The 27,294-nt window shown below is 34.8% G+C and overlaps 4 protein-coding genes and 1 non-coding gene across 7 annotated transcripts; 3 read left to right on the forward strand and 2 right to left on the reverse strand.

Moving 5' to 3' along the window:
- Nucleotides 1-730: 730 nt before the first annotated feature.
- LOC145642253 (uncharacterized) lies at nt 731-1,868 on the reverse strand. The gene has a single exon (XM_081693370.1). The coding sequence runs from the start codon at nt 1,704-1,706 to the stop codon at nt 1,191-1,193; it is 516 nt and encodes a 171-aa protein (XP_081549496.1). The 5' UTR covers nt 1,707-1,868; the 3' UTR covers nt 731-1,190.
- A 4,494-nt stretch (nt 1,869-6,362) lies between these two features.
- On the forward strand, nt 6,363-17,347 carry LOC145642254 (DNA ligase 6-like). 3 transcript variants are annotated; one of them, XM_081693371.1, is made up of 19 exons: nt 6,363-8,726; nt 8,831-8,948; nt 9,057-9,138; nt 10,664-10,766; nt 10,856-10,952; nt 11,027-11,129; nt 11,702-11,815; nt 12,020-12,067; nt 12,355-12,452; nt 12,544-12,609; nt 13,024-13,183; nt 13,260-13,367; nt 14,019-14,068; nt 14,375-14,409; nt 14,526-14,587; nt 14,672-14,833; nt 14,962-15,050; nt 15,242-15,341; nt 16,815-17,347. In XM_081693371.1, exons 1-19 carry the CDS (start codon nt 6,485-6,487, stop codon nt 17,121-17,123), a joined length of 4,146 nt encoding a protein of 1,381 aa, XP_081549497.1. In that variant the 5' UTR covers nt 6,363-6,484; the 3' UTR covers nt 17,124-17,347. The 3 variants fall into 3 exon arrangements, with proteins under 3 accessions (XP_081549497.1, XP_081549498.1, XP_081549499.1); XM_081693372.1 differs by lacking the exons at nt 14,375-14,409; nt 14,962-15,050; nt 15,242-15,341; nt 16,815-17,347 and having other exon boundaries at nt 14,672-14,810; XM_081693373.1 differs by lacking the exons at nt 14,019-14,068; nt 14,962-15,050; nt 15,242-15,341; nt 16,815-17,347 and having other exon boundaries at nt 14,672-14,810.
- Nucleotides 17,348-17,556: 209 nt separating this feature from the next.
- Nucleotides 17,557-20,415, reverse strand: LOC145556550 (uncharacterized). The gene is made up of 6 exons (XM_081618208.1): nt 20,067-20,415; nt 19,905-19,955; nt 18,494-18,729; nt 18,270-18,410; nt 17,912-17,971; nt 17,557-17,826 (listed from the first exon to the last, which is right to left on the reverse strand). Exons 1-6 carry the CDS (start codon nt 20,302-20,304, stop codon nt 17,749-17,751), a joined length of 804 nt encoding a protein of 267 aa, XP_081474334.1. The 5' UTR covers nt 20,305-20,415; the 3' UTR covers nt 17,557-17,748.
- Nucleotides 20,416-22,730: 2,315 nt separating this feature from the next.
- LOC145642256 (2-hydroxyacyl-CoA lyase-like) lies at nt 22,731-27,005 on the forward strand. Its single transcript, XM_081693374.1, has 2 exons — nt 22,731-24,279; nt 26,406-27,005. The coding sequence occupies exons 1-2, from the start codon at nt 22,885-22,887 to the stop codon at nt 26,718-26,720; spliced, it is 1,710 nt and encodes a 569-aa protein (XP_081549500.1). The 5' UTR covers nt 22,731-22,884; the 3' UTR covers nt 26,721-27,005.
- A 216-nt stretch (nt 27,006-27,221) lies between these two features.
- On the forward strand, nt 27,222-27,294 carry TRNAE-CUC (transfer RNA glutamic acid (anticodon CUC)). Its single transcript has one exon. It is a non-coding gene; the product is annotated as a tRNA-Glu (tRNA).

The following is a 27,294-nucleotide window of genomic DNA, read 5'->3' on the forward strand; positions in this document are numbered from 1 at the left end:
TCTATGGTACAGAATGTTGGGCTTCTAAGAAAGAGCATATTAAAAAGATGGAGGTTACGGAAATGCGCATGTTAAGGTGGATGTGTGGAAACACTTTAAGAGATAGAATCAGAAATGAGGTTATTCGCAAGAAAGTAGGTGTGGCGGGCATTGTAGATAAATTAAGGGAAAATCGTCTGCGTTGGTTTGGACATGTAAGACGGAGACCCGAGGGTGCACCGGTGCGAAGAGTGGAAGAGTGGGACCATGGAGGGATTAAACGAGGAAGAGGGAGACCAAAGATGACTTGGTTGGAAGGAGTGAGGAAGGATATGAAGTGCATGGATTTACGTGAGGATGAAGTTTTGGATCGTAAGGGATGGAGGAGAAAGATTTATGTTGATGACTACACGGAATAATCAAATTTGGTTCATGTTAGCCGACCCCACTTTTGGGATTAAGGCTTTGATTGATTGATTGATTAGTATATATTATTATAATATTTTTTTTTAATATTTTAAAGGGTGTTTTAATTAATCAAGTTGATCATATTATCAATTAAATTATTTTTCATAGAATAATTATTTTGGATGTAGCTTCCTATTATCAAACATGTCCATATGCCATCCAAAAATATGTCCCATCTGTTATGTTGCTTAATTGCGTTGGCACAATCAAATACTAACAAAATCCATTATTAGTTGTAAAGAACGATAGATAATTGAGGGAGGGGGTTAAAATAAGACAAAGGTTTATACAACCAATTTACATAATAGTAATTTTTTTTTTCTTGACAATTTACATAAGAATATATATTTCCATGAGAATTAAGGGTTACAACAATAACTTGATTAGGTGATTAATCACCTCTCAAGTCACAAAAAAAACCCCTAAAACCGTTTAATACAATTCAAATCAAAAGAATACATATTTTCAATACGCACATCTTTTCTCACCCTTAAAAATCTACCCCTTCACCCGAAATTAATAATTATCTTAAATTCCGAATAGAACGAGTAATAAACCACGAGATTCATTTTTTTTTTTTTTTTGTTTACTCCCAGCAGATATGAATTCAGTCTCTCTCCCTCCATCTAAAACTAGCAAGAGAGCCTCCAAATCCAATCCAAAAAGCCCATTTTTTTCATTTTTTTTTTCTTTTTTCTTTTTTCCTACCTTAATAACATAAGGATAAAAACTTGATTGGTTGTTCACCTTCTTGAAAAAATGCTAACAGGTTCTTCCACAATAGTTTCCAACACCGGCTTTTTAGACCGGGAAACAGACCTCCTATGCTTAAACTCCGACAACAACTCCTCAACTACAACCTTCATCTCAAGCGCGTCCTCCTCATGCGCCAGTGGTGATTCTGACTCACTCTCAACAGAGTATGAAGGAACAACCCTCACCTTTCCGTTAGAGCCGCGTTTGGCAGCAAGGAAAACAGCTCCCATATCGGCAGCAGTAATAAAGGAATTCACCCTTTTCATGCCAAACATGATGTAAACTTGGCCGATCTCAAGATCTTCATCTGCATTAAGAGCTGAAAATCTCTTTCCAATTTGTAAAGCCTTTGAATTTACAAGGAAAAATCCGGGCATTTCAAGCATAAGTTCGGCCGCTTTCGTAGGTTGTTGAAATTGCTTGATTTCTCCGGTTGGAAACACCACTTTAGCTGATTTATGTTTGCCCATTGATGATAGCGCACAAGATGCGTAGTTGCCCATATTTTTTTTTAAACTTTTGTGTGGTCGGAATGTTTAAACTTAGATAAGAATCGAACCCTCAACCTCTTAACTCGAGACGAAAATGAAAATAATAAGCTGATAACTCAAATAAGTTTTTGAGAAAAAAAATGGGTTTTGGTGGATATGAATTTGAAGGGAGAGGGAAGATAGGGTTTGTTATATATAGGGAAGGTTGGTGGAAGTCAACTACGGTTAAAAAAGAGGTAAGTGGAAGATTCATTTGCCAGTTGTTCAAGTAATGAAAGTTTGACAAGTGGAAATTCTATCTTATTTTCCATTTTAAAAAGGGAAAATAAAATTTAAGGTTTTGTTTGTTTTTGGTATTTTAAAAGGTATTGCCGCGTTATATAGTTGTGATCCGTCAATATTTGTATTTTTGTACATTGTTTTTGAGTTAATCAAATTATTGATCATAATTATTGTTATGGTTATAATGCGATGGGGTTGAGCTCGCATGGGGTCCATTTTGTGAGTAAAGGTCCCACCATTAGCCATGATACAATGCATGAGCTTAAGGACTAATTGTATCATTATCTATGTATAATTATTTCTCTCTCTTGTTGATAAAACTAAATGAAGATGAGCATAGTATAAACTGTTAATTTCACATACTATTCCATAATATTACACCTTTTATGACCTTAGCTTGTTAGGTGGTGGCATTAGAGGTTGCGGTTAGGGTTTTGATTCGGTCAAAACACTACTATATATAATATGCCACATTTTTAATTGAAATGTTTTAAATAAATCTCATATTACAATTAATTATAAACAAATTTGATTAGTGGCATCATATTTGGTAGTTTTTAATAAATAAATTACGTACTTGTATAATTTATTGATTATGAGAATTTTTTAAAATTGACATCTAACTATAATGGCGTGTAAAACTAAGACAAACGAAATCTATCATCACTAACTAATTGTCCAACATTTACAACACCGGCCTTTGGATTGTTCAACCAATATAAATGGACTCTCTATTCTCATCTTTTGCTAAGGTATATACTAAGTGTTAACGAGGTAAAGCGTTTCTAGCTAAGGAGTAAATTAAAATATGTATTTGGATGACGAAATTCAATCTCTAAAACTTGAATACTACTCATAACGGCATAAACTCAATTACCAAAATAATTAGTTAGATGACATGATCATATTGACTACTTACACTTATTTCTTGGTGCTCGTTGTAAATATAGTTTAATTAATACCTAAGCAAGCATTACAATATACAAGTATGTAGTAACTTTTTCAATTTAAAGAGAGTAGTACCACACGTATAAAAGTAAGACTTTTTATTTTAATTTTTGGGGAGGCAAGTAAAGCTTAGTTAGTTAGCTTCTTGATTGGGTATAGTGGGCTAACTTTCCTTTAAGCTGGCAAAGTAAGATGTGTTATGTTGTGTTGTCCACTTAAAACAATGATTTTTGTCATTTTCAAACATCAACTGTTAAATTAAATACAATGTATCTTTCTGATTTGATTCCTTGTTTTATGATTATGACTTTTTTATTTTTATTTTATTTACTCCGTATCTTTGCTTGTTAGATTAAAATATAAAGATGGCTGTCAAAGTTAGACAAAATATGCGTAAAGATTTAACACGGTTATTACATCTCAGTCTAACTCACATGGCTTGGATATTGGATTCTTACCAAATTATTCCACTTTCCAAATCACTATTCGTTAATATTAGTCATTCTTTCGTTTATACAAGTACTATATGTATGTTTGTTTAAGGTAAACGTACTAATGTTCCATACTTCCATCAAAGGATATATTGATCGATGATGTTTCCTGTCTCCAAAGGTTTCATGTTATTGTAACGATGGAATGAAGCAACTTGCAAGATAGGAAACTAACAAGAATACGAGATTATGTAGTATGGAGAAAACAAACATTTGGACAAGTCGTTGATAATAATAATAATAATAATAATAATAATAATAATAATTAATACGAGTAATTTATTTATTTTTTTGGTCAGAAAATTAATAATGGTTTTAAGAAAAAATAATTAACATTAATATCCCATAAAAAAAAATTAATATTGATTTTAAACTTGAAACTTGAATATGAGCCTTAACGATACAACAATCAATTTAATCAGAATGAGCACACTACGAGGTAACAAACATTTAGCTGCCTAATAAATCTTACTCCGTAGCTTTATTAATTTGCTAGCTAAATTATATCAAGCACAAATGAAAAATCTGGCTACATATAAGGGTTACAAAATTTTATTGTAAATTTGATTTGTAAAGAACCCTACATACCAAGCTTATAAGTTATTAGTCATCAATTCATCATTCCTCTTCTTTTACTTCAACGAACATGGATCGATCAAATAGTCTCTTCACACATCACACTTGTTGTATGGGTATAGCTCACTCTAAGATAACTAGATAACTATACAAACACTTAAGAGAATACATGTTCTAAACTTCTGATCAAAATTTATATAGAGTTGATTATTCTTAATTATAATAATTTGTAGACAAATATAACTTATTAATGATCTTAATGCAGAGTAATTAAGTAGCAACAATTTCAAAAAGTGAACAAATTATGTACTTAAGGATATATTGATAAACTTGAATAATCATCTTGCTTAAGGCTTTCTTCCATGCACTTGCTTGCTAGGATCGTTAACTTGAAGAACGAGAGTCTTCACCATCTCACTTAAACTAGCAAGGTTTCCACGCATTCTAGGGAACATAATCGAAGATAACTCCGCTTGTAGTCATCTTTCGATTTTTTTTACAATCCCTCATCCTAGGAAAAACTGTCGAAATAACTCTACTTGTAAAAGACAATAATAAAGTTGAATAATATTTAATTTATTTTTTATTAAAAAAAACCAAGTAGTGAATTATTACATGATCCCTGCTTCTTGGATATTTATTAGTGATGATAATAATGTACCAAAGATTACGTAGTCATAATGTGTAGTCATTAAATAAATAAATCTCAAAAATCTTATAAAATGAAGAATATTGATCACCAAACATGATTGTACTAACATTATTAAAAACAATTATATATTTATGTCAGTATGTAAAATAGAGAATGTATGATGAGAAGAGAGAATTATTCGTACATTCGGAAAGGAGGTAGGATGTCACACAGCACATGATCGATAGATTAAGCCGGTGAGAGGTCGATATCGCAGCTTCGGTTGAGCTTCTTTGGAATTATTCACTCTACTAATATGGCCTTATATATTCATATAAGATCAATTTTCATAAAAACAATATATTATATTTTTCTTGATAATATAGATATGTTTCCGGTTGTCGCGTCACAAGATAGTATCATTCCACAGTTCAAGTACAAGTAATGTATTAGTAATCACAAGTTTCATGAATTATTGATATCATAATTTAATATTTTTCGTACTAGCTACTCGTTTAATCTATATTTAATGTATACATTACTCCATATCAACTATCAACGTAATAAAAATGTAACTACTTTTATTTTGTATGCAAGAAAATGCTAGTGATCTGCCCTCATCATGCGTAGTGTTTTTTATATGATTGGAATTTAGGTGCTCATCAACATCATAATATTAATCACCTCGTCAATAAAGATAAGGTAGGAAAATCATATTGTAGTTCATACCATGTTTGAACAAGTATGTTCAACCGTTAAAAAAAAAAAAAAAACAAGTATGTTCAAACATTAATAAAACATTGTTCATAGGCGGCCCTTATTTGTAATATGTAGGTACTTATAGTTCGAAGTATGTTTTTTTTTTTTTTGGTTTGAACTGTATTATTACTCATGACTTATACCTAAAGTCAAACCATACTTATATGAGATATTGCCTCCATTTTATTAATTATCTCGACACTTAACACAACACATAGTTTAAGGCTAGGTGGTAAATTGATTTTATTAACAACTGTTATTTAATCAAATAGGAGAATAAACCTCAAAATTTCCATGTTAGACTCAAATAACTCTAATATTGTGTTTAACGACCCATCATCATAAGAATTGAGGGGACATGAAATCAACACTTCATTATCTTCCTATATTCAATTATATTGTTTTTCTCATGTTTTTTTACTCACTTTTAGTTTTGATGTGATTTTTTAAAATTAATCCACCTCCTTACTTCCATAGTATCCAGTACTTAAGTATTATTACTCCGTACTTCCATAGTATCCAGTACGTAAGTATTACTCCCTTCGTCTCTTAATTTTGGCTCCACTTTTCTTTTTGAGGTGCCTCTTTATTTACGCTCCTTTCTATATATGCCTATAGAGACCACTATTTATCGCTCACAACCAATATTTTGGACTCATTATTTTTTCTCATCTATGGGACAAAACTAAGGGGACGGAGATATCAACTATACTTAACTATAACTCAATATCAACCCTTATGAATTGTGAATTTGTGATGAATTGTTGTTCTTGTGAACTTGTGAGTTTAGTCTTGTGAATTGTGACCAAAATGTCTTGAATTTTAGAAGTTTTAAGTAGCGTTAGGATTAATGATACTACATTACTACTTATAATGCTGCAAATAATCTGGCCCAATGGGCTATTTGGGCCAGAAAATATGGGCAATTTATATCTTCATCGTAACCGTTTTCTGGACTACTAGTTCCCCAAAAAAAACATACAGTAACTTCTTTTGGCGCACAAATCCATAATTTTCCATTTTCCACCACCATTTCAACTAACACCTCCCCTTCCAAAAAATGCTCCGATCAAACCACCATTAAAACCGCCATTAAAACCACCATGTCAACCTCCAAAACCCTAACCCTAAATTCCTCGGAACTCTTCCTTCAATCGGAAAACCCTCTTCCATCATCTCTTCCTCAATTTCCCGCCAATTTCCCACCCTCAAAACTCATTCCCAAAACCCGCTTTATCGTCGATGACTTCCGAAACTCCGGCGAGTTTTCTCTCTCCTACTTCCTCTCACACTTCCACTCCGATCACTACACCGGACTCACTTCAACTTGGTCTCGCGGCATCGTCTTTTGCTCGGAAACCACCGCTCGTCTCGTCGTTAAAGTTCTTGGTGTTTCGGCGTCGCTTGTTGTTGGTTTACCAATTGACGATACTGTGGTTATCGATGATTGTGAGGTAACCCTAATTGATGCTAATCATTGTCCTGGTGCTGTTCAATTTTTGTTTAAGGTTCCTGTTAATGGTGGCAAATTTGAGCGTTATGTTCATACTGGTGATTTTAGGTTTTGTGATGATATGAAATTGATGCCTAAATTGACTGAATTTGTTGGTTGTGATGCTGTTTTTCTTGATACAACGTATTGTGACCCGAAATTTGTGTTTCCTTTGCAAGAGGAATCGATTGATTATGTAGTTAGTGTGATTGATAGGATTAGGAGTGAGAATAGGGATGATGGGAAGAATGTATTGTTTCTTGTTGCGACTTATGTTATTGGAAAGGAGAAGATTTTGTTGGAAATTTCGCGTAGGTGTGGTTGTAAGATACATGTAGATAGTAGGAAAATGGGGATTTTGCGCGCTTTAGGTTATGAGGATGATGGGGTGTTTACGGAAGATGAGTTAGCTAGTGATGTTCATGTTGTTGGGTGGAATGTGTTGGGTGAGACTTGGCCGTATTTTCGGCCTAATTTTGTGAAGATGAATGAAATTATGGTTGAGAAGGAGTATAAGAAGGTTGTGGGATTTGTTCCTACTGGGTGGACTTATGAAGTGAAGAGAAATAAGTTTGCAGTTAGGACGAAAGATTTGTTTGAGATTCATCTGGTTCCTTACAGTGAGCATTCGAACTACAATGAGCTTAGAGAATATGTGAGGTTTTTGAAGCCAAAGCGTGTACTTCCTACCGTTGGTTCTGATGTTGAGAATGTGGACAGTAAACATGCTATTAAAATGCAAAAGCATTTTGCAGGATTGGTGGATGAGATGGCTAATAAACAAGAGTTTTTGATGGGTTTTTATCAGGGAAAAGCAAAGGTCAAGGTAGATGATCCATTGATCGAGTTGGACAAAGGTGTAGAACATTTCAAAGAGGAGTTTGATGTGTCCACAATGAATAACGAACATAAAACTGACTCTGGTTCCACGTGTTCCGTAGTTCCTATGGACGATTCTGGTTCACATATTTTAGCCTCATTGAGTGATAAGGAAAAGGAGGAGATCATGCAAGAGCTTAGGGATTGTTTGCCTACTTGGGTTTCTGTAGATCAGATGCTAGAACTTGTCAAAACATATGGAAGAAATATCGTTGATGCAGTTTCTCATTTTTATGAACATGAAACAGATTTTCATGAGCAGATCGGAAAACCTTTCCCTTCATCATTGTCAAACTTAGAAAGTCAGTCCACAACATTTCTTAATCCTTGTTCTGTTGATAACAGTTTGCAGACACTAGTGAAGTCACCTAATCAAAAGGCCAAGTTTCTTCCATTGAAGCAGTCAGTTGCAAGCAGTGTTTCTCCTGGAAAAAGAAAGAAAAATTCTGAAAATAAGAAGAGTAAGAAAGGGAAAATTAACTCAAATCTTGATTCTGGTGGCATAAAACAATCTACAATAACCAAGTTTTTTAGTAAAAATAGCAGTGTTTGTCCGGGAAGCATTGCTGGTCCCCTGTCTGGGACAAGTACTGAAGACATGAATTTATCTTCTGTACATTCAGCTGTATGTTATAAGGAAGAGCTGGCACAATTTATTCAGATCATTGATGGTAGTGAATCAATGAAAAACTATGCTGCTGAGCTGTTACAAAAGGCTGAAGGAAATGTTGGCTTGGCACTAGACATGTATTACAATAATTCTGAAGCTCACGTTGGTGGTAATCAGAAAAGTATAGATGTTAATAGCAAATTGCTACCCTGTGAAGTTCCGGATGAGAGCCTCTCTTGCCAAGGGAAAGAAAGGTCCGAAACTGGCAACAAAATTTTTCAACCGGCACAAGATTTATTGGTTGACAGTATTGCTGTTAACTATGTATCACTGCCACCAGAGAAGTATTCTCCAATAGAACATGGTTGGCCTTAAAATTTCACTTATATTTAAATTCTTGCAGTCTTGGGTTTGCTTCTGTTTCTTTTCCTGGGCAGTGTGAGCTAATTTCATGTGCACTTCATGTAGCTTGCTGGAAGCAAGGTCAGCCTGCTCCATATTTACATTTGGCACGGACTTTTGATATTGTTGAAGGTGAAAAGGGAAAAATTAAAGCTACCTCAATGCTTTCCAATATGTTTAGAAGGTTTTGTGCTATGTTGTGTATCAGTTATATAACTTACATTTAGTTCTTTTTGTTCCATTCGGTATCCTTTCTTTTGAAACAGTTATATAACCATTTATTTGCATGCAGTTTGCTGGCTTTGTCTCCAGAGGATGTCCTACCTGCTATTTATCTCTGCACTGATAAGATTGCGGCTGAACATGAGAATATGGTTGGTGAACAACTTGCTTTACATAAATTGCTCTTTATTTGCAGAAGATTTTCTTTTCTTTGTAATAATACTACATATAGGGTGGTATTCTCATTTCTTTCTAGTAACAATTTGCTTAGCATTAATTAGTATGACCTACTATAATTAGAAAAGGTATTCCAGTGAATGAAACAACCACCACCAATCGGTTTGGAATTTGGATCCTTGAAGTAGGATCGGAGTGGTCTAGGTTTATTTAATACTAGTTTTGTTCCAGGGGTGTTGATAAAATTTTAGGATAATTTTTTTTTTTTTTTTTTTTTGCTTGAATGCTAAATTTTATCACACGGGAGTACTCTACAAAGGACATATAATCCCTTTGGAGAATTTAGACATACAATGTCATTGATTTATACAATATTGTATTTTTTGTAGTTTTATTAGTAAATAGAGAAGTACTATCATATAGATCTTTATTAGACAAATATATATTTAAATCAAATAGAATATAATACATGTAATTATTTATTATTGTGTTAATTTTTAATTATTTGTGGTGTTAAGCCAGTAATACTCTTAGTATTTTGTAGACATTACATATAAGGTTGAAAACTGGTTATGTATTTATTACATTATGATTAGAATGTTAAATTTACATGTATTACAGTAGTATTTTATTATGTTAATTTTGAAATAATTACAAATTTAGTATGTACACAGTTAAAAAATACTTTATATTCTTGGAAATCTAGAAAAATAAAATTTTCACTATTTTTTTTCCATGTATGTTAATTTAAAAATAAAGTATTTTGAAAAATTTATCCGATATCACTTACCTAACGTCTAACATGGCATGTTTATGTATAGTTGTTGCCTATGTGTCGCAACATTTGGCGAAAACTTGGAATGCCAAGTGTTGTTTTCAGGATATGATCTGTTTATAATTTCTTACCCTTAAACAAATACCCTTTTTGGAGTGGGCTTAAATTAAACGAAGTAAATTAATTATGTTTGTTTGCAAGAGTTCCTTTAATTTAAATAATAAAGGGTGAATATTAATGAAATAATTCACCTGAAACAGAATAAGGTCTTGAACTTATAAAAGGAGGAATTTGGGAATGACTAAAGTGAGAGCAAAAACGGAACCTAAGTGATTTAAAAGGATAGTAGGAGAAGGTATTAAATTAAAATAGACTTCTCTGGACATTTTTCGACAATTGTTTGATGAGTAGTTCTGAGTATTTGAAGATTTCTGCAAAATATATAATGATACTAATATATTATGCTTGAGATGGGAAGACTTTCCAATCTTATAAAACCTGGCATCTATTGGCTTTACTTGGAAATTATGTTTGTGATAGCTATGTAATTTGCTGATTGAAATTCTCTAATTTCATGTCTGATTTATCTTTGTTGTCGTTAATTCCTATACAACTGCTATGTGATTTGGGTGGTGTTGGTCTTTTGGATTTGGGCAATAGGAAACAAGCTGTTATGAATTTATGATTTAAATGCCTCGAATTTTGTTTCTTTAATCTAAATGTAGGAATTAAACATCGGTGGGAGTTTGGTCGCATCTGCTCTTGAAGAGGCATGTGGAACCAATAGAGCTAAGATTAGAGAAAGGTACAACAGTCTTGGTGATCTTGGTATGTGCTACTCAATAATATGTCTCATTATGATTAATCTTTGTGCATATTAATTATGTGCATGGTATATTGATATTATATATTAATAGGTGATGTTGCACAAGAGTGTCGGCAATCACAGTCACTACTTCTTCCTCCTTCACCCCTTTTGATACGTGAAGTATATTCCATACTACGGAAAATTAGGTAAGATTCATATCTGGTTTATTTACATCTTTAGCTCAAGGTATGATGTTTGCTATGTGCCTATCTATGGTTAGCGTACAGACAGGCAGTGGAAGCATGGGTAGGAGAAAAGGCCTAATTGTAAGTATGATGCGATCTTGCAGAGAGAAGGAAATGAAGTTTCTTGTCAGAACCTTGGTGAGTGTAAGAAATCCTCTTTACATACACCTATATGGAGAAGCTGACTGCTTCGAGTCTTTCTGTATTCTTTTTTGAGATTTGACAGCAGGCTTGACCACCTGATAATTTTTTACTTGTCTTGGGCCTTTTCTTCTCTTGCCAGCTTCCCTTCTGGTCATCTTACTTGCACAATCGCACTTGTTTCCAATGCAACATTAGATTGCTTGCTTTTTCGATAATCTAAAAGGGTAGGATAAGAGGATGGAACTGGGTCAAGTCAAATGCTGTTATACTTCATAAACAAATTCAAATCATCTTAAAGATAAACTAAACATGTTTTCATTGGTTCATATGCTCAGTATTGGTTGAGAAGATTCTTATGATTATATAATCAGTGAGTACTTTGAAGATGGTGATTCTTACATAGTTATGCTATATCTACAACAAAATAGAATAGTAGTGTATGATCTTGATAATATAGCTTATTGTTTAAACATCAATTAAGTCAGCATAGGCTCCTAGGTCAATATATTTATTAAGCAGCACATGAAATAGTCTTGTTAAATATATTGAAAATATTCTGCTTTCAGGTTAAGAACCTTAGAATTGGAGCCATGATGAGAACAGTTCTTCCTGCATTGGCTCAAGCAGTTACTTTGAACTTTTATGATGGGGCAGGAAAAAATCAAAAAGAATTGCTTCAGGTCAGACACCTATCTCAGTATTGACTGTTGATTTTAGAAGTTATTTGTTTGAGTTATTGGCACACGGCACAATAAATGTCAGTAGTCAACAATGGGAATGATCTAATCCTTTTCTTTCTCATTGTTACTTTATATTAGATGTGAAATTGTCAATTCAGGTCACATGTTTACATTCTTATTTTGGAGATTTGTTATTGCTTGTAGGGCCTTTCTGCTGCTGTTGTTGAAGCTTATAATATTCTTCCAGACTTGGTAAGTTGTGCAGTGTGCTCTTTCTCCGTCTTCTCTTTTTTTTTTTTTTTTTTTTTTTTTTCATTTTCTCTAATGTACAATTTGCTTAATCTGTGAACATGTATGGTAAATGTTTAATAATTTAATAATAAGTTTGTGTTGCTACATTAAAAAAATATGGATATGGTTATTTTTTAGTTCAGCTATACTTAGGGATGTCCAATTTCTTACTTGACTTTTGTCATAGTTTAATACATTTCGTTGTCTGTTATATACTTTCTGATACAACTTGCGTCTTTGTTATGAAGAATATATTGGTGCCTTCTCTTATGAGCAAAGGCCTAAAGTTTTCGACCACTGCACTGGCTATGGTACCAGGCATTCCTATCAGGCCCATGCTTGCTAAGTAAGTTCCTTTCTTTGATACTTTCTTTTTAATGATATGCTTTTCCGTGCTCTATTGTATTTTATTGCCTTTTTGCTTTCACTCTTAACAGAATAACTAATGGGGTTCCGCAAGCACTGAAGCTTTTCCAGAATAAAGCTTTCACGTGTGAGTACAAGTAAGTTCATTATTCGGTTTGTTCATTAGTCATTGCTTTGTGTCTCCCATGCCACATCTGAGTTCATAGATTATTCTGATGATGCTCTCCTGTATGTTCTATGATATTATACTTATTTGGTTTTTGTGACAAATTTGATACTCATTAAATGCACCAGGTGGAAGTGTGAAATACTGTCTTTAGGCTCTTTGTGTGCCATGATTTTTTCTTTGACTTGTCTTAATCTGAGAGTTTTTGTGGCTGAAGAAAAACTTAATAAAAGATACAATTAATACATTGAAACCTTCTGTTGTGAAAGTTGTTCTAGAACTTGATTAATGACCTGTGATGTGTCATTAGAGTATAGAATAAGAAGTAAATAGAATTCCTAGAGGTTATTTTGAATGCTTTCTGAATGTTTCTGCATTTGTATAGGTATGATGGTCAACGTGCCCAAATACACAAACTTGATAATGGTTCTGTGCACATCTTTTCAAGAAAGGGGGATGAGACGACCTCAAAATTCCCAGATTTGGTGCACATTATTCAGGATTTATGTAAACCTTCTGCAAAGTCTTTTATTATAGATGCGGAGGTATTCCATGTCCCCTTGCTTGTGTGGTCAACATCTCTTTTGTCTTCTGTTTGAGTAAAGATTTTTTTTTTCCCAGGCTGTTGGAATTGATCGCACGAATGAAAACAAGTTTATATCCTTTCAAGAACTATCTTCCAGAAAGAGAGGGAGTAAAGCTTCCTCGGTTTCATTGGATAGAATAAAGGTTCATCAATTATTTATTAATTTATTTTTATAAGCTTCATAATGTTTTTTTCCATATATTTCTTGAAAGCTATTGTATTTGGAGGTTGGTTGGTTCTTGACATGCATTTTTTAAGGATCTTTTTTTAACTAGTAACTTAGTTTGTGGCACATTCATCCTTCACTTAGTGCAAGTGATATCGTGCCATTCATCCTTCACTTTGTCCTATTTTATATGGACCTGCTAGATCCTTCCATCGTGATGCAAGTGATTTTTTTTATATATATGTTCCTTGGATACTCCAATGATGTGAATATATGATCATGTCTGTTTTTTTTTTTTTTTTTTTTTTTTTTTTTTTTTTTTTTTGTCCACTTCTCTACTGGCTTATGAAAACCTAAAAGTTTGTCAGGTGCTCAGTGTCACCCTTACTCAAAAATGTTTATTGATGACATTTTTTGGTTGAATTTTAATTGTTATTCTTTTATAAAGGTTTTTATTATTAGGGAGTTTTCATACTAATATACTTCGCATTAGGTTAGAGACATTCATATTGATGGATATTTTGATCATCATGTCCAAGGCCTCAAAAATCATTTTAAAGATACTCCAAATCCCTCCCCCTTTTGCTCGTTTTATGATTTTCATTCACCCAAAATTGCGGAATTGCAGGTTGACATCTGTGTCTATGTGTTCGATGTCATGTTCGTCAATGGACAGAAGTAATCATCTGGACTTTTCTGCCTAGATTTTATGTATTTTCATTTTATGCCTTTCTTTTCTATGTTTTCTGTTCATTGTGTGGTCTTTTCCAGTTTCATTCCTTCTTTTCCAAATACTCTTTCTGTATTGTGGGAGTTATTGATCTCTATGTTAAGTTGAAAAGGTTTTTTTTTTCCTTTCATAATTGATGATTAATTGTGTCTGTTTTATAGATAATCTTGAATACATTTCATTTTGGCTCCAAATTATTTTTGTATTAGATTTATGCAATTTTGTGCTGACTTAAAATAAATTATGTGATCCAGGCTGTTGCCTTGCCCACTCAGGCAAAGACGGCAGTGTATGCATTTTTTATCCTTTGATTATTCATTTTTCTTTGCCAATGAGAAAATAAATATTATGCGGAGGGCAGTAGTGTCTGATCTAATATTGTTCTGAAATTTGAAATATGCATAGGCATGAACGATCTTTTTAGAGGGGAAAAGCCTGGTTATTTGGAATACGCAAAGGAATTAACTGTAAGTGCTTTATTTGCTGATTGAATATTGATGGAGTTTGATCTTTTTAATGGCCGTTCTTGAAAATAGCCCCTTGGTCCCCAGGTGGAAGCAGATGAAGCTCGTCCAGACTGTGAAGCCACAGTGATAAAGATTAATGCTTTTCTTGAAGATGCATTCCAGTCTTCTTGTGAAGGAATTATCGTTAAATCACTAGATGCTGATGCTGGCTACTTTGCTTCAAAGCGTGCTGATACATGGTTGAAGGTGCTGTCTGGGTTATTTCACTGTTCATTTCTGTTGAATGTTGATAAAAAAATCGTTACTGTCAAAAAAAAAAAAAAAAAAAAATCGTTATGGGGCCTGTAAGCTTTAACAGTAACTATTTTCCTCAGGTAAAGCGAGATTATATGGACGGTATGGGGGACTCCCTTGATTTAGTTCCCATTGGTGCTTGGCATGGCAATGGGAGAAAGGCAGGATGGTAATTCTACTGTGCATCGAAATTCTCATGATGCCCCTTTCTTGTCTTGGAATTTAAGTTCATGATAGCAGTGTGATACATTTCCAAGTGCGGCATATATCACAATATCAATATGAATTGACTATTTGATTTCTATATCTTTTTTTTTTTTTTTATAACTTTTTTTATCATTATTTGAATCATCTTTGCAGGTATAGTCCATTTCTTATGGCTTGTTACAATCCTGATACAGAGGAATTTGAAAGTTTGTGCCGTGTTATGACAGGATTTACTGATGCTTTTTACAAAGAGGTAATATATTCTGGCTTGTTCTGCTGAAATCTTGTCAAGACGGTTTTACTAGTAAAATTTTTAAAATTTTCCCCTTCTGTTTTAGCCTTTGGGGAAAGAGTGGGTTGAGGGGAAATTGTGAAAATGTATGGAGTAATTGAAGATGGATTGTTCCAGACTTACAGACTATAAATTGAAAGGTGCACAATACTTTAATTAGGAGTTTTCACTCAGAATGTCCCCTTTTAGATTGGCAAGTAGTTAATGACTGATTCACATGATGTCAAAGATCATGAAACTATGAGAGAATAGACCTTTTGTTTCCCCCACCCTTTCACATATCATTGTTTTTTTTTTTTTTTTTGGGGGGGGGGGAAGGGTCCTGTACTCAAGGTGTTAGGTGAGTGATAGAGCAGTAACTAGTACCACTAAGGGCATGCTTGGATTGAGGGAAATGTATTATTAGGGAATTAGAAGTCAAATTAAGCAAAATGAAAGTGAACATAGGGAAGGAGGAGATGGTAATGGTGTGATTGTAAGGAAAATTATGTAGCGATGGTGTGATATGAGGTGAAGAAGGAGAATTCCCTCAAAAAAAAGGTGATATAAGTTGCACTAGGGAGGTTGGGTAACTATTACCCTCAAATTCCTATATCCCTCTCTTTTCTTCATGGCCAACTACCTTATTTTATTGCTTGTCAAAAAAAAAAAAAAAAAAAAAAAAAAAAAAAAAAAAAAAAAAAAACTACCTTATTTTATTGTATAATCAACTTGCCTCCTAAACACCTCTCATTACTTGTGTTTTTCAAGTTTGAAATTTTAAGTTGAGTTGGGCAGAAATGAAATTGTGACCTTTTCTTTTGATAAATGTAGGAGACAGGATCCATAATTCTAAGTCGTTTTGGTTTAGATACATGACTATGTATCAGCAAAACTGATTATATAAGAGCGTCTCTAGGATCGACATTGGTCCTAAAGGGAGAACTTTGCACTAAAGTTCGATTAGCTAATGGCTATTTTAGAATTTCTCGTTTAGGTTTGGCCATTCCTACCTACCTATCTATCATTGGTCAACTCAGAAATCAGCTCCTAATTCATGCATCTCTCGGTTTGAGAAATCAAATTAAGAGGATTGAACCACTTCCTACTTGATTAACATTAATCCCCATCCCTGTTAGTTTGGTATTGGATGCGTAATATTTTTATGTTAAGGTCATCATTTGCTGCATGTGGAATGCTCTTGGTGATTACTAGCTGGCCGGCTGGTTGGATCCCTTTTTTGTTCTATGGGCCTGACCTCATTTATAGTTATTTTCTTTCAATTATAACTGATACTGTGTGTATCAACTTTCTATATTGTTTCTTTTGGGAGCTGGGATGATATGAATGGTGTTGTCTTTCTGATCCTTGGCATAAGTAGCTTTATAATCTTCAGTATATAAATCCATAATATTGAAGGATAAATATTTATTTTTTACCATTAATGAACTACAGATGAAAGAGTTTCTCTCTGGAGATAAGATCTTGATCAAGAAGCCCTTGTATTACCGAACAGATGAAGTTCCCGATATGTGGTTTTCAGCTGAAATGGTGTGGGAGATAAGAGGTGCAGACCTCACTGTATCCCCTGTCCACAAGGCTGCAGTAGGAATCGTTCATCCTTCAAAAGGTATTTCTATGAGGTTTCCAAGATTCATCCGTACCCGCCCAGACAGACGACCAGAAGATTGTAGTACCTCTACAGATACTGCCGAAATGTTTCATTCTCAGACTCGGAAAATGGATGTAAGCGGTGTTCATTAGACTTGGTCTTTATATATGTACATAAATGTAGTATGTATTAGATATTTTCCTTTGTCAGTTTGTTCAATGTAATTCCCCATTAAACCTACGCATAAATTTTATAGCCTCGTGCCTGTATACTCGTAGATGTAAATTTTTAGTCTAGGTATAGAATATGATCTTTTATTCATCCGCAGAATAGCAGTTCGTAACTTCGTATTACTATTTGATCAGTTGTTTATCATTCCAATATCTCTCTTTTTTGATTGAATTTTACCAAGCATTCTTGGCCGTTTGCAAAAATAATCATATTGCAAACCATAGCTGAAGTAGGTTATAAACCTTGTTACGGTATGAATTAATTTTTGCTAACAAATTTTCAACGAAAGGCTACCACTGGCCACTGCAACAAACTATGCAAACCACCCGCAAATGTACACAATAACATCAAGAATCAAGATATGAATAAAAGATTATAGGTGTTTGGAATGTAAAATTTGGATGACAAAACAGTATCCGGTATCACAACAGTTTACAGGCTATAACAAATTGCTACGGTGTATATGTAACAGCACTGTCTTCCCCAAGTATGAAACATACTCTGATCAATCCGCACTGTCTTCCCCAAGTATGAAACATACTCTGATCAATCCGCATTTTTTCTTCTCCTCTTAGCACGGTTCTCCTTCTGTTGTCCGGAGCCTGGCTCGGTCGAAGGATTCTTCTGCAATTTAAACAAAGCAACGCTTTAAAATCTGATAGTGCACATATATATATAAAGCTCATTGTAAAACATGAGACTAATTCACCTTTCTTTTTAATCGTTGCCTTTGCCGTTGCCGCCCTTTGCTTTTCTTCACTGATGTGTCCTAAAATGACAAGTGAAGAAATTCATGAGGATACTGTTGCCATGTCTCAAAGCCCAAAGGGAAAGACTGTTGAATACTGAACCAAACTCAGCTAAATTTGAACAGGAATGTACTGTTCTTCCCTTCCTTCCAAAAGTCTAATGGCTGATAGTCAAGTCACTATAACAAGAATAGAGGTATTGGGTTTTTTCCGGGATATGATAGTGCACAAGGTCCTGTTCTTGCTTTTTTCCGGGCAGGGGAGGGGGGGGGGGGGGGGGGGAGATATCACAATTCTGCCAGCAGAGAATTGACAAACCTGTGCCAGGGCAATAATCCTTGCATGTCTTTCGGCATGAGTCTCACAATCATCGTCAGATACTACTTCTTCTTCCCCATCGCTATTGAGATAACGCCTCAATCTTCCTTCATTCAGTAATTTCTGTGATCTTGAATGTCTCTGAATGGGAAAAAAGAGTGAGTGTAATAGAGAAACATTTCAAGATAAAAAGCATGTTGAATCTTTCAGGTCAAATGTCAAACCTTGGATTTGAGGTGGGTTTTCAAACTCTCCTCGTTCAGACAGACAATTTTCGGACAAAGCCTGCACTTGAATACTGATTTGCTTTTCAAAACGCATCTTGGAAGATCATCCACAGCTGATTGATCTTCAGTCTGTGTCTCAATTGTTTCACCACTCTCTTTGCTGGATAAGAGGCTCTCCTTTAGTTGATCACCATCTTTCTCAGATCCACTGTCATCATCATTTTCGAGCAAACCTGCCAATATACAGAATTCCTTAAAAATTTGAATAGTTGCTTTAATATTACTGAACTACTGATTAATGTTCATACAAAAATACACCAGATGATGGATATAGAACAGCCATTCGTAGAGTTTTATTTATTCTCTTCTTTTTTTTCACCCCTTTTATCGTAATTTTTTTTTCTTCAAAGTATGGACTCAAACCATTTGTTTGTTTTTTATGTTTGGTTGTGTATCCCTACCTTTTTTAATTTGAGCAAGACGGTGTGTAAATTTGTAAGATCAATATCCACTAGACATACAGGGGAAAAACAGAAATTTATAAGAAATTCGCTCAAATCAAAGAGTGTCTGTCAGTCATGTTTCCTCGCATATATCATGCAATTGATAGATGAATAAACCTAGCAATCTTTCCCATATTTTCCCAAAATGAATACTCATGGACTTATCTAATTGCCAAGAAGCCATTTAGTTAGTAGTCAACCTTTTTCATCCATAGTGAATCCTCCCAGTCATTTCACAAATGCTTGACCTATGTCCACAAAATTTCTAAACTGGCCGTGAAAGTTGCAATCATCAATGTTACTCGCGATGAAGGGCATACTATACCTCTACTCATTGCGATCATCTATATTTCTAACCTAGCAATAACACGTAACTAAGGAATCTAATAGAGCCACTCCGTACTCATGAGCAAAATGCCACCTTCTCAAGGCAGCCGCGCAGAAATTAAGCACTTCAGTGCAAAGCAAAAGCTCAAGATCATCATAAACATCCACTATCAACTCTGACCAATGAAAATCAGCCTCTAATACTCCTTCTATACCTTATTCTTACCTCAGTAGCATTAAACCACACAACAGCAATCCAACATAATACAAACAGCCTTCTTTCTCTTTCTCTTTTCCTTTGTTTTCAATTTTTCCGATTAAGCCAAAAACAATGCCTAATCATCTAAATTATAACTTGAAACTTAGCTAATGAATTTGGCAGTACCCATGTAAAAATGAAAATTAACAGGAACAGGAATACCATTTGCCTCACTAATCAATAATCAACTTAACTAACAACAATCAAGGATATAAGAACCAATTCAAAATCCAAACTTTCCAGCTTCAAATAACATCAATCACATTATCTATCAATCCTATTTAATGAAAATTACAAAAAGAAGAACAATGTAAATTACCTCCTGATTCAGCATCAATTTCATTAGCAGAACTATCTTCACTCTCATACCCTACAAAATTAAAACCAATAAACAAAAACCCATTACAAATCAAAACCAATAAACAAAACCCAATTACAAATTTAAAATTCAAAGAAACCCAGAAAAAAAAAGAGAGAGAACCAGAAGAAGAGGAAGAAGGGTGTTGGAGTTTCGAAGGAGCTGGAACATCATCTTCATTGTCGTCGTCATCATCAGCATCAACGTCGGAATCGGGTTCGTGTTGATTATGTGTTGGTTCATCTTCTTCCGATTCATCGGAGCTCCGAACTTCAACCTCGGAATCCGATGAAGAATCCGATGATGCGTCGTCTTTGTCGTTGTCGCCGCGGTCTGCTCTGTAGAATCTTCTCTTTATCATTTTTTTAGATTTTTATTTATTTTTATAATTTTAAATTTTGTTCTGCAATTAAAGTGCGAAGAAAGAGAGAAAGATGAAGAAGAAAGTGTAGGGTTTATGTGAGATTTTGGGGAAGAGAAGACAGTTAACTATTCAGGAAATTCGGGTCGGGTTGGATTAATTCGGGTCACTCGTATGATGAATTGACGGGTAATTGGGTAAACTCTTTTCCGAATCTCTAATTCTAAATTGGTGAAGAAAACTTGGGTTGTTTTAACTTGGTAAGACTAACGCCAAATCATTTAGCCTGATTTGATTTGATTTGATAATTGATTAATTGATTTGTTTTAGGAAGTATAATTATTGTTGGTGGTGAACTCGGAATCAATTTGAACAATTTTGCGCATGATCTGACCTGTTATGACAAGATCCAAAGATGATTCGAGTGACATAATTATACTAATTACTAACTTTAGTTGTTAGACTACGGAGTTTGGTATTTATGAAGTAAGGACCGCCAAATATTATTGTTCCTTACTAAGTACTAACCTTCATAAATAGTCAAATGATATGGAGTATTATTTTTAATTAAGAAGATTTCTCTTAATTAACACAGTTTCAAACTAATATTTGTCCAAAATATCAAACAGAAACTTATAATGCATACGTAGTCACGTAGACTTATGCGACCACCAAGTACCACACACATGTATATTTCAATATTTGTATCACTAAAAAGTAAAAACAAATGACTTGTTTTGATCATTATATTACTTATTTACTTTACTTATAAATTATAATTGATCGATTACCATTCAATCTGCTTCAAATACATATTATTGTAATTAACATTGATTAGATTTAATCAATATTACCAATCTTGCAATTATTGTGTACAAGTTGTCGAACATACAAACAACCTTAATTTCGTACATCAATTCTTTATATTGTCCAAATTAGTTGTTGCTTCAAGAAGTAAGTAATGTTGCATGCAAATCTCCAATAGAAAAAGTTCAGTTAATTATGTTTCCATAAATTCCGTTTTGAATGAAAAAGAATTACTCCACCCAATCAATTATTATTACAACATTAAACCATTACAAATATCAACAAAATAGTAATCAAATCATCACCAAACTACCAAGATTTGAGGATGATGTTATCAACTTTAACTTCGCTTTCTCCCATTCAATTCCTTGGCGTGCCGTTCACCTAATCTCAACTTTTTTAGGCCAACTTTGCCTTCATATTTTCCACTCCTCAGTCCTCACCCAAAAAGAGGAACCACTAATGCCCCTAAATATTTAAGACGACTAGACGAGTAATAAATGTCAATGACAAAGTTTGTCATTTGAAAAGCACTCTTTATTGACCATATACTTCATAGTAAATCTTTTGTTAGGTGGAAGTAGAAAAAACAATAACGAGTTATACGTTTACAATGTGTGTGTTTTTTCATGTATGAATTACAAAAAGATAGATAAATAAAAAATGTGTATAAACTGTGCAAGAGGGGAATCTTATAGTCAAATATGTAGATTTATAATCTTGGGGCCTGTTCTGATTGACTGAACTGAGCTGAATTGACTGAGCTGAATTGAACTTATTGGAGCTGAATGAACTGAACTGAATATTTTATGAGAAAAGGAAATCAAGAATTGAAATAAACTTATTGGAGCTGAACTGAAAATAATATGAAGGGAACAGACCCTTATAGTCAAATATATAGATTTAGAGCGAAACAATGTTGGAGATGCTTAATATACAAACTTTTTTTTTTAACAAAGGAATATTAGTAGAATGTCCTAACTTGTTATTGAATTTATTATTTGATTTGATTATAATGAATTAATAAATATAGTGAATATTAACGGTTGGGATATATACTATAATAAAGAGCGAATATATTTGATCATTCGATCACATATGCATCGTAAATGTCCACAAATGAGGTGTTTATGTAGGGAGAGAAAAGGGAAGGGATATGGATAATATGTTAGAGTTAGAAGGAATGTAGTGTTTAGTTTGGGGGGTGATGATTGAGTCCATAGGGATAAAAACAATCCTTATCCCTCCATTTCTATACCTAAGGGGTGTTACTCCGTATAATGAACATGAATGTGACATAAATTTAATAAGACCAACTCAACCTTAATGAAATTGAAATTGTAAGAATACAAGGAATGTTGGGTCACTAATTCCTTACCCCAAATTTATTAAATAAAGTCATACGTAACATGATATTACAATTATTTATCCTTATCCCACTCACTAATTCCCTATCCTTTGTACTCAACGCCCAGTATAATCAATTGTTGCCTTGTCGGAATGTTGGGTCACACTCAATTGCAATTACTTGTAGATTACTACATGTCCAATTGCTCATGTAATCATGTATTATTGTATGAACATAAGAAAATATTCACTTCACTCTACAAATCTACAATAACCTCATAAACCGCGTACTACAAAAACAAACTCATATATAAACCCCAAAATTTCTGATTTCCCCCTTATTTCTCCTTCCATTCATCCACACTCCACGTCCCTATCCACTACCTTACTCACAACCACAAACTCCGACCTCACTTACCTCCTTCAATGGCGGAAATCGACGGCAACACTCTCGTCGCCAAAACCCTCGCTCATTCCGGCGTCACCCACATGTTTGGCGTCGTCGGAATTCCCGTCACCTCCGTCGCAACCCGCGCAGTTTCCCAAGGTATCCGCTTCATCGCCTTCCACAACGAACAATCCGCCGGTTACGCCGCTTCCTCCTACGGCTACCTCACCGGAAAACCCGGAATTCTCCTCACTGTTTCCGGGCCGGGTTGCGTCCATGGGCTTGCCGGGCTCTCCAACGCCGCCATTAACACCTGGCCCATGGTCCTCATCTCGGGCTCATCCGATCAGCGTGATTCTGGTAAAGGAGATTTCCAAGAGCTTGATCAAATCTCAGCCGTTCAACCCTTTTCGAAATTATCCGTAAAACCCACCTCCATTTCCGAAGTTCCGGGCGCAGTTCTCCGGGTTCTGAACCGGGCTGTATCGGGTCGGCCCGGTGGGTGTTACCTGGACCTTCCCACGGATGTTCTCCACCAGACTGTGTCGGAGGCTGAGGCAGAGGATCTCATTTCAAAGGCGGAAGAACAAGTGAGAAAGGAACAAGAATCACCGGATTCGTCGAATTCGACGCCAATTTCCGATGTTGAGAAGGCGGTGGCTGCGCTGAGGAGCGCGCAAAGGCCGCTGATTGTGTTCGGAAAAGGGGCTGCGTATTCGAGGGCCGAGGATGAATTAAGGAAGTTGGTTGATAGTACTGGGATGCCCTTCTTGCCCACTCCAATGGGGAAGGGTTTGATCTCAGACAATCATGAATTGGCCGCAACCGCGGCGAGGTCGCTTGCAATTGGGCAATGTGATGTTGCTCTTGTTGTTGGGGCAAGGCTAAATTGGTTGCTTCATTTTGGGGAGCCCCCAAAATGGTCTAAGGATGTCAAGTTTATATTGGTTGATGTTTGTGAGGAGGAAATTGAGCTTAGGAAGCCTTATGTAGGGCTAATTGGGGATGCTAAGAAGGTGGTTGGTTTGATTAATAAGGTGATCAAGGATGATCCCTTTTGTTTAGGGAGGAATCATCCTTGGGTCGAGGCGATTTCGAAGAAGGCTAAGGATAATGTGTCTAGGATGGAGGGTCAGTTGGCTAAGGATGTTGTGCCCTTTAATTTTTTCACTCCTTTGAGGATTATTAGGGATGCTATTATTGGAGTTGGGAGTCCTGCACCTGTTTTGGTGTCTGAAGGGGCTAATACTATGGATGTTGGGCGAGCTGTGTTGCTTCAGACGGAGCCTAGGACGAGGTTGGATGCCGGTACTTGGGGAACTATGGGAGTTGGTTTAGGTTACTGTATTGCGGCCGCTGTGGCTTGCCCTGATCGCTTGGTTGTTGCTGTTGAAGGTGATTCTGGTTTCGGGTTTAGTGCTATGGAAGTAGAGGTATGCCCATCTGCCTTTTATATTGTATGACATATTAAAATCATGTGGTATTTGTTTATCTTTCGATGCAACGCAATTTATTATGTGACTTTCTTGTAGTGGAATATGGTTTTCTGTTGAATGATACTAATGTAGCTTTGTTACTTGAGATCATGCTATGAATTTCCATTTTTTCATAGTAATAGGATTGGATTGCCATTGGTGACAGAGAGACATTAGCATCTTTTGTGGGTTTTGGTTCACTATAGTGAATCAGAAATCAATTACACTGACTGGAAAGATTGAAGTTAAACTTTCTAAGAAGCTGGGAGTATTGAACTTTGAAGTAAATTATGTTTCTGAATGATAGGCTCGACATTGATCTTTTACATCCATAGTATACACTTCTTGTGTTTCCAATTTTGTCCTGCTTCTTGTCTCCAACTGAATTCTTCCTAATCAAATGTGGCAATGGAGAGATTTACAATGACTTTTCTTTCTATTATTTATTTGGGTACCCTTTCCATAGCTTGGTGCTCAACAAATCTCAAATCCTCAAGCCTCTTCACATTATGATCACCAAAGCTATTGTATAGTATTGGGGGTTTTGTTTTCTTCCCTTGGGGTCATCGTCATCTGAACATCTGGTAGATGATTCTTCTAATTGTTTTCATTAGTGTTAGTGGTCCAGAGTAGATTGCAGAGATGTGTTACTTTCTTATTTACGCTGGATCAAACATTTGGTGATATGAGCATGCAATTTTTAAGTCTGTAAATCAGCAAAAATTCTCTGAGAGCACCAGTATAAATTAAAATCTTAATGGGATTAGGATTATTTTCATATGTTCACATAGGTTTGCTTTGTTGGTTGCATTGTTTACTAATAAGTGTAAGTTAAAATTCTGTCCTTGTATCTTTGCTCTACTGTCTTGTTTATGTGCAAGTTGGATTCAGCTGATCCCTGTGTTCATTCAGAGAACTAACATGAGGGCAGATGCAATTTTACCTCTAATATTGTGTACAGATCAAAGAGCCTGCGTGTGGGTTACAATTATAATGTGCTGTAGACGATTGTTGTGTGCTCTGACATGTTTGTATCTAATGTTTTATTTAGAATTGGTTTAGCTCTTTATACACCATCAGTTGTTTTTGCTAATGAAATATGATAAGTTGGATTTGTGACAGTCTACCATACATACCCCAAATGCTAATAGTTTTCATGAGGTTGTCACCTGTGGTGGGTTTTGTGAAGGATGAAAAGCTCCTGGCCTTATAAGTTTGTAAGCCATACCCTTGATTTGGAATTAGGCATTGATTGGCCTAGTACTTTACAACAAATGCTGTAGCTGCTTTACTATACCCTCAATTTGGCATCTGCTTTTCTAATATGCTGTTTCTCTCTTTATTATTAATAGAGCAAATAAAATCACTATTTATTGTCTTTTAGGATTATGCTCCATTAAACTAAGTTTTTTTTTCTATTTTTTTTTTTTTAACTTTGCCTAAATAATTCATCTTATGTATGTGAATATGTAAAAATTTGTGGGTAGCCTTCTTTAAACTAATTACATACATCTTAAATTATCAAAAACTATGCAAGCATAATGCTAATAGATTAAGGCCCTTTTTTTTTTTTTTCCTAAAATGGTTCATTAGTTTAATATGCTGTGAAAGTAGCTTAAATCTTGAATCTTGTACTAGTTAAATACATTTTTTTAAAATTTTTTTGGTGATCACCACTGTTGACTCTGTTGAGGCTATGTGCATAATGAAAAGCATAAGCCATTAGGTATTATTGTGTGAAGTATAACTTGACAGTGTTGGTAAACATTGTCATATTAATACATTATGCATCAACCACATACTGAATATTATCATGTAATTTTATGATAAAAATAGAACAAAACAAGTCGTGTACTGTAGTGTTATTACAAAATCAACATATTATTCTCTAAAATGCCTGCCTGCATTCTCATCATCTGATGAGTTATACGGTTATATACCCATTCATTTCCTAGAAATATGTGAATTGTTAATACAAGTTGTGCTTCAACATAATCTGTGAATTGTTTTGGCCAAGTGATTCCTATGAATATAATTGTGTAACTTTCACTGTCAACTTATATCTCATCTTAACCTCTCTACAGACTGTAGTTCGATATCAGTTGCCTGTTATAGTTATAGTCTTCAACAACAATGGTGTTTATGGTGGTGACCGAAGAAGTCCTGAAGAGCTCACAGGCCCTCATAAAGAAGACCCTGCCCCAACTTCTTTTGTTCCAGAAGCAAAATACCATGTTTTAATTGAAGCTTTTGGTGGAAAAGGCTATCTTGTCAAGAATCCTGCTGAACTGAAGTCAGCCTTGGACGAGTCTTTCACAGCGAAAAAACCTGCTGTGATAAATGTCATAATCGATCCTTATGCTGGCTCAGAAAGTGGACGGATGCAACACAAGAACTGAGGTACAAACATATCATATAACGGAAATCCACAACCTCTTCTTGAGTGTAAGTATGCGAGTACAGTGTGGAGTGTGCCTTGAGCATCCACTGCCCTTTCGATTTTTCCAAAATGATTCACATCACTAAGTTTATATTTGTTGAAATAAGTTGTATTAAGTAGTATAAATCTGTTATTTTCCTATGAATTGAAGTTGGGATGTATCATTTAAGCTGAGTGCTTGCTGATTAATGTAGGATGTGTAAATCAGATACTTGTATTTATCCTATTAGGCTTATTTACCTTATACTCTACTTTCTAAGGTTTAACCGAGTAGGCATGTACAAGTATATATTTCGTATTTTTTTTTTCCCTTAATATATTAATATCATATAAATTCTGGAATTAGTACTGCGCCAAAAGACTTTAGATTGGTTAAAAGTTAATTAAATTTCAGATACGAAATTACGAAGTACTCTGTATTACTTTAAGTTAATTAATTCTTTCTTTAATAATAACAAGATCCGTTGTAGTCTAGTTGGTCAGGATACTCGGCTCTCACCCGAGAGACCCGGGTTCAAGTCCCGGCAACGGAA

Source organism: Chenopodium album, chromosome 8 (genome assembly GCF_948465745.1).
Source record: "Chenopodium album chromosome 8, dcCheAlbu1.1, whole genome shotgun sequence".
Taxonomy (NCBI): Eukaryota; Viridiplantae; Streptophyta; class Magnoliopsida; order Caryophyllales; family Amaranthaceae; genus Chenopodium; species Chenopodium album.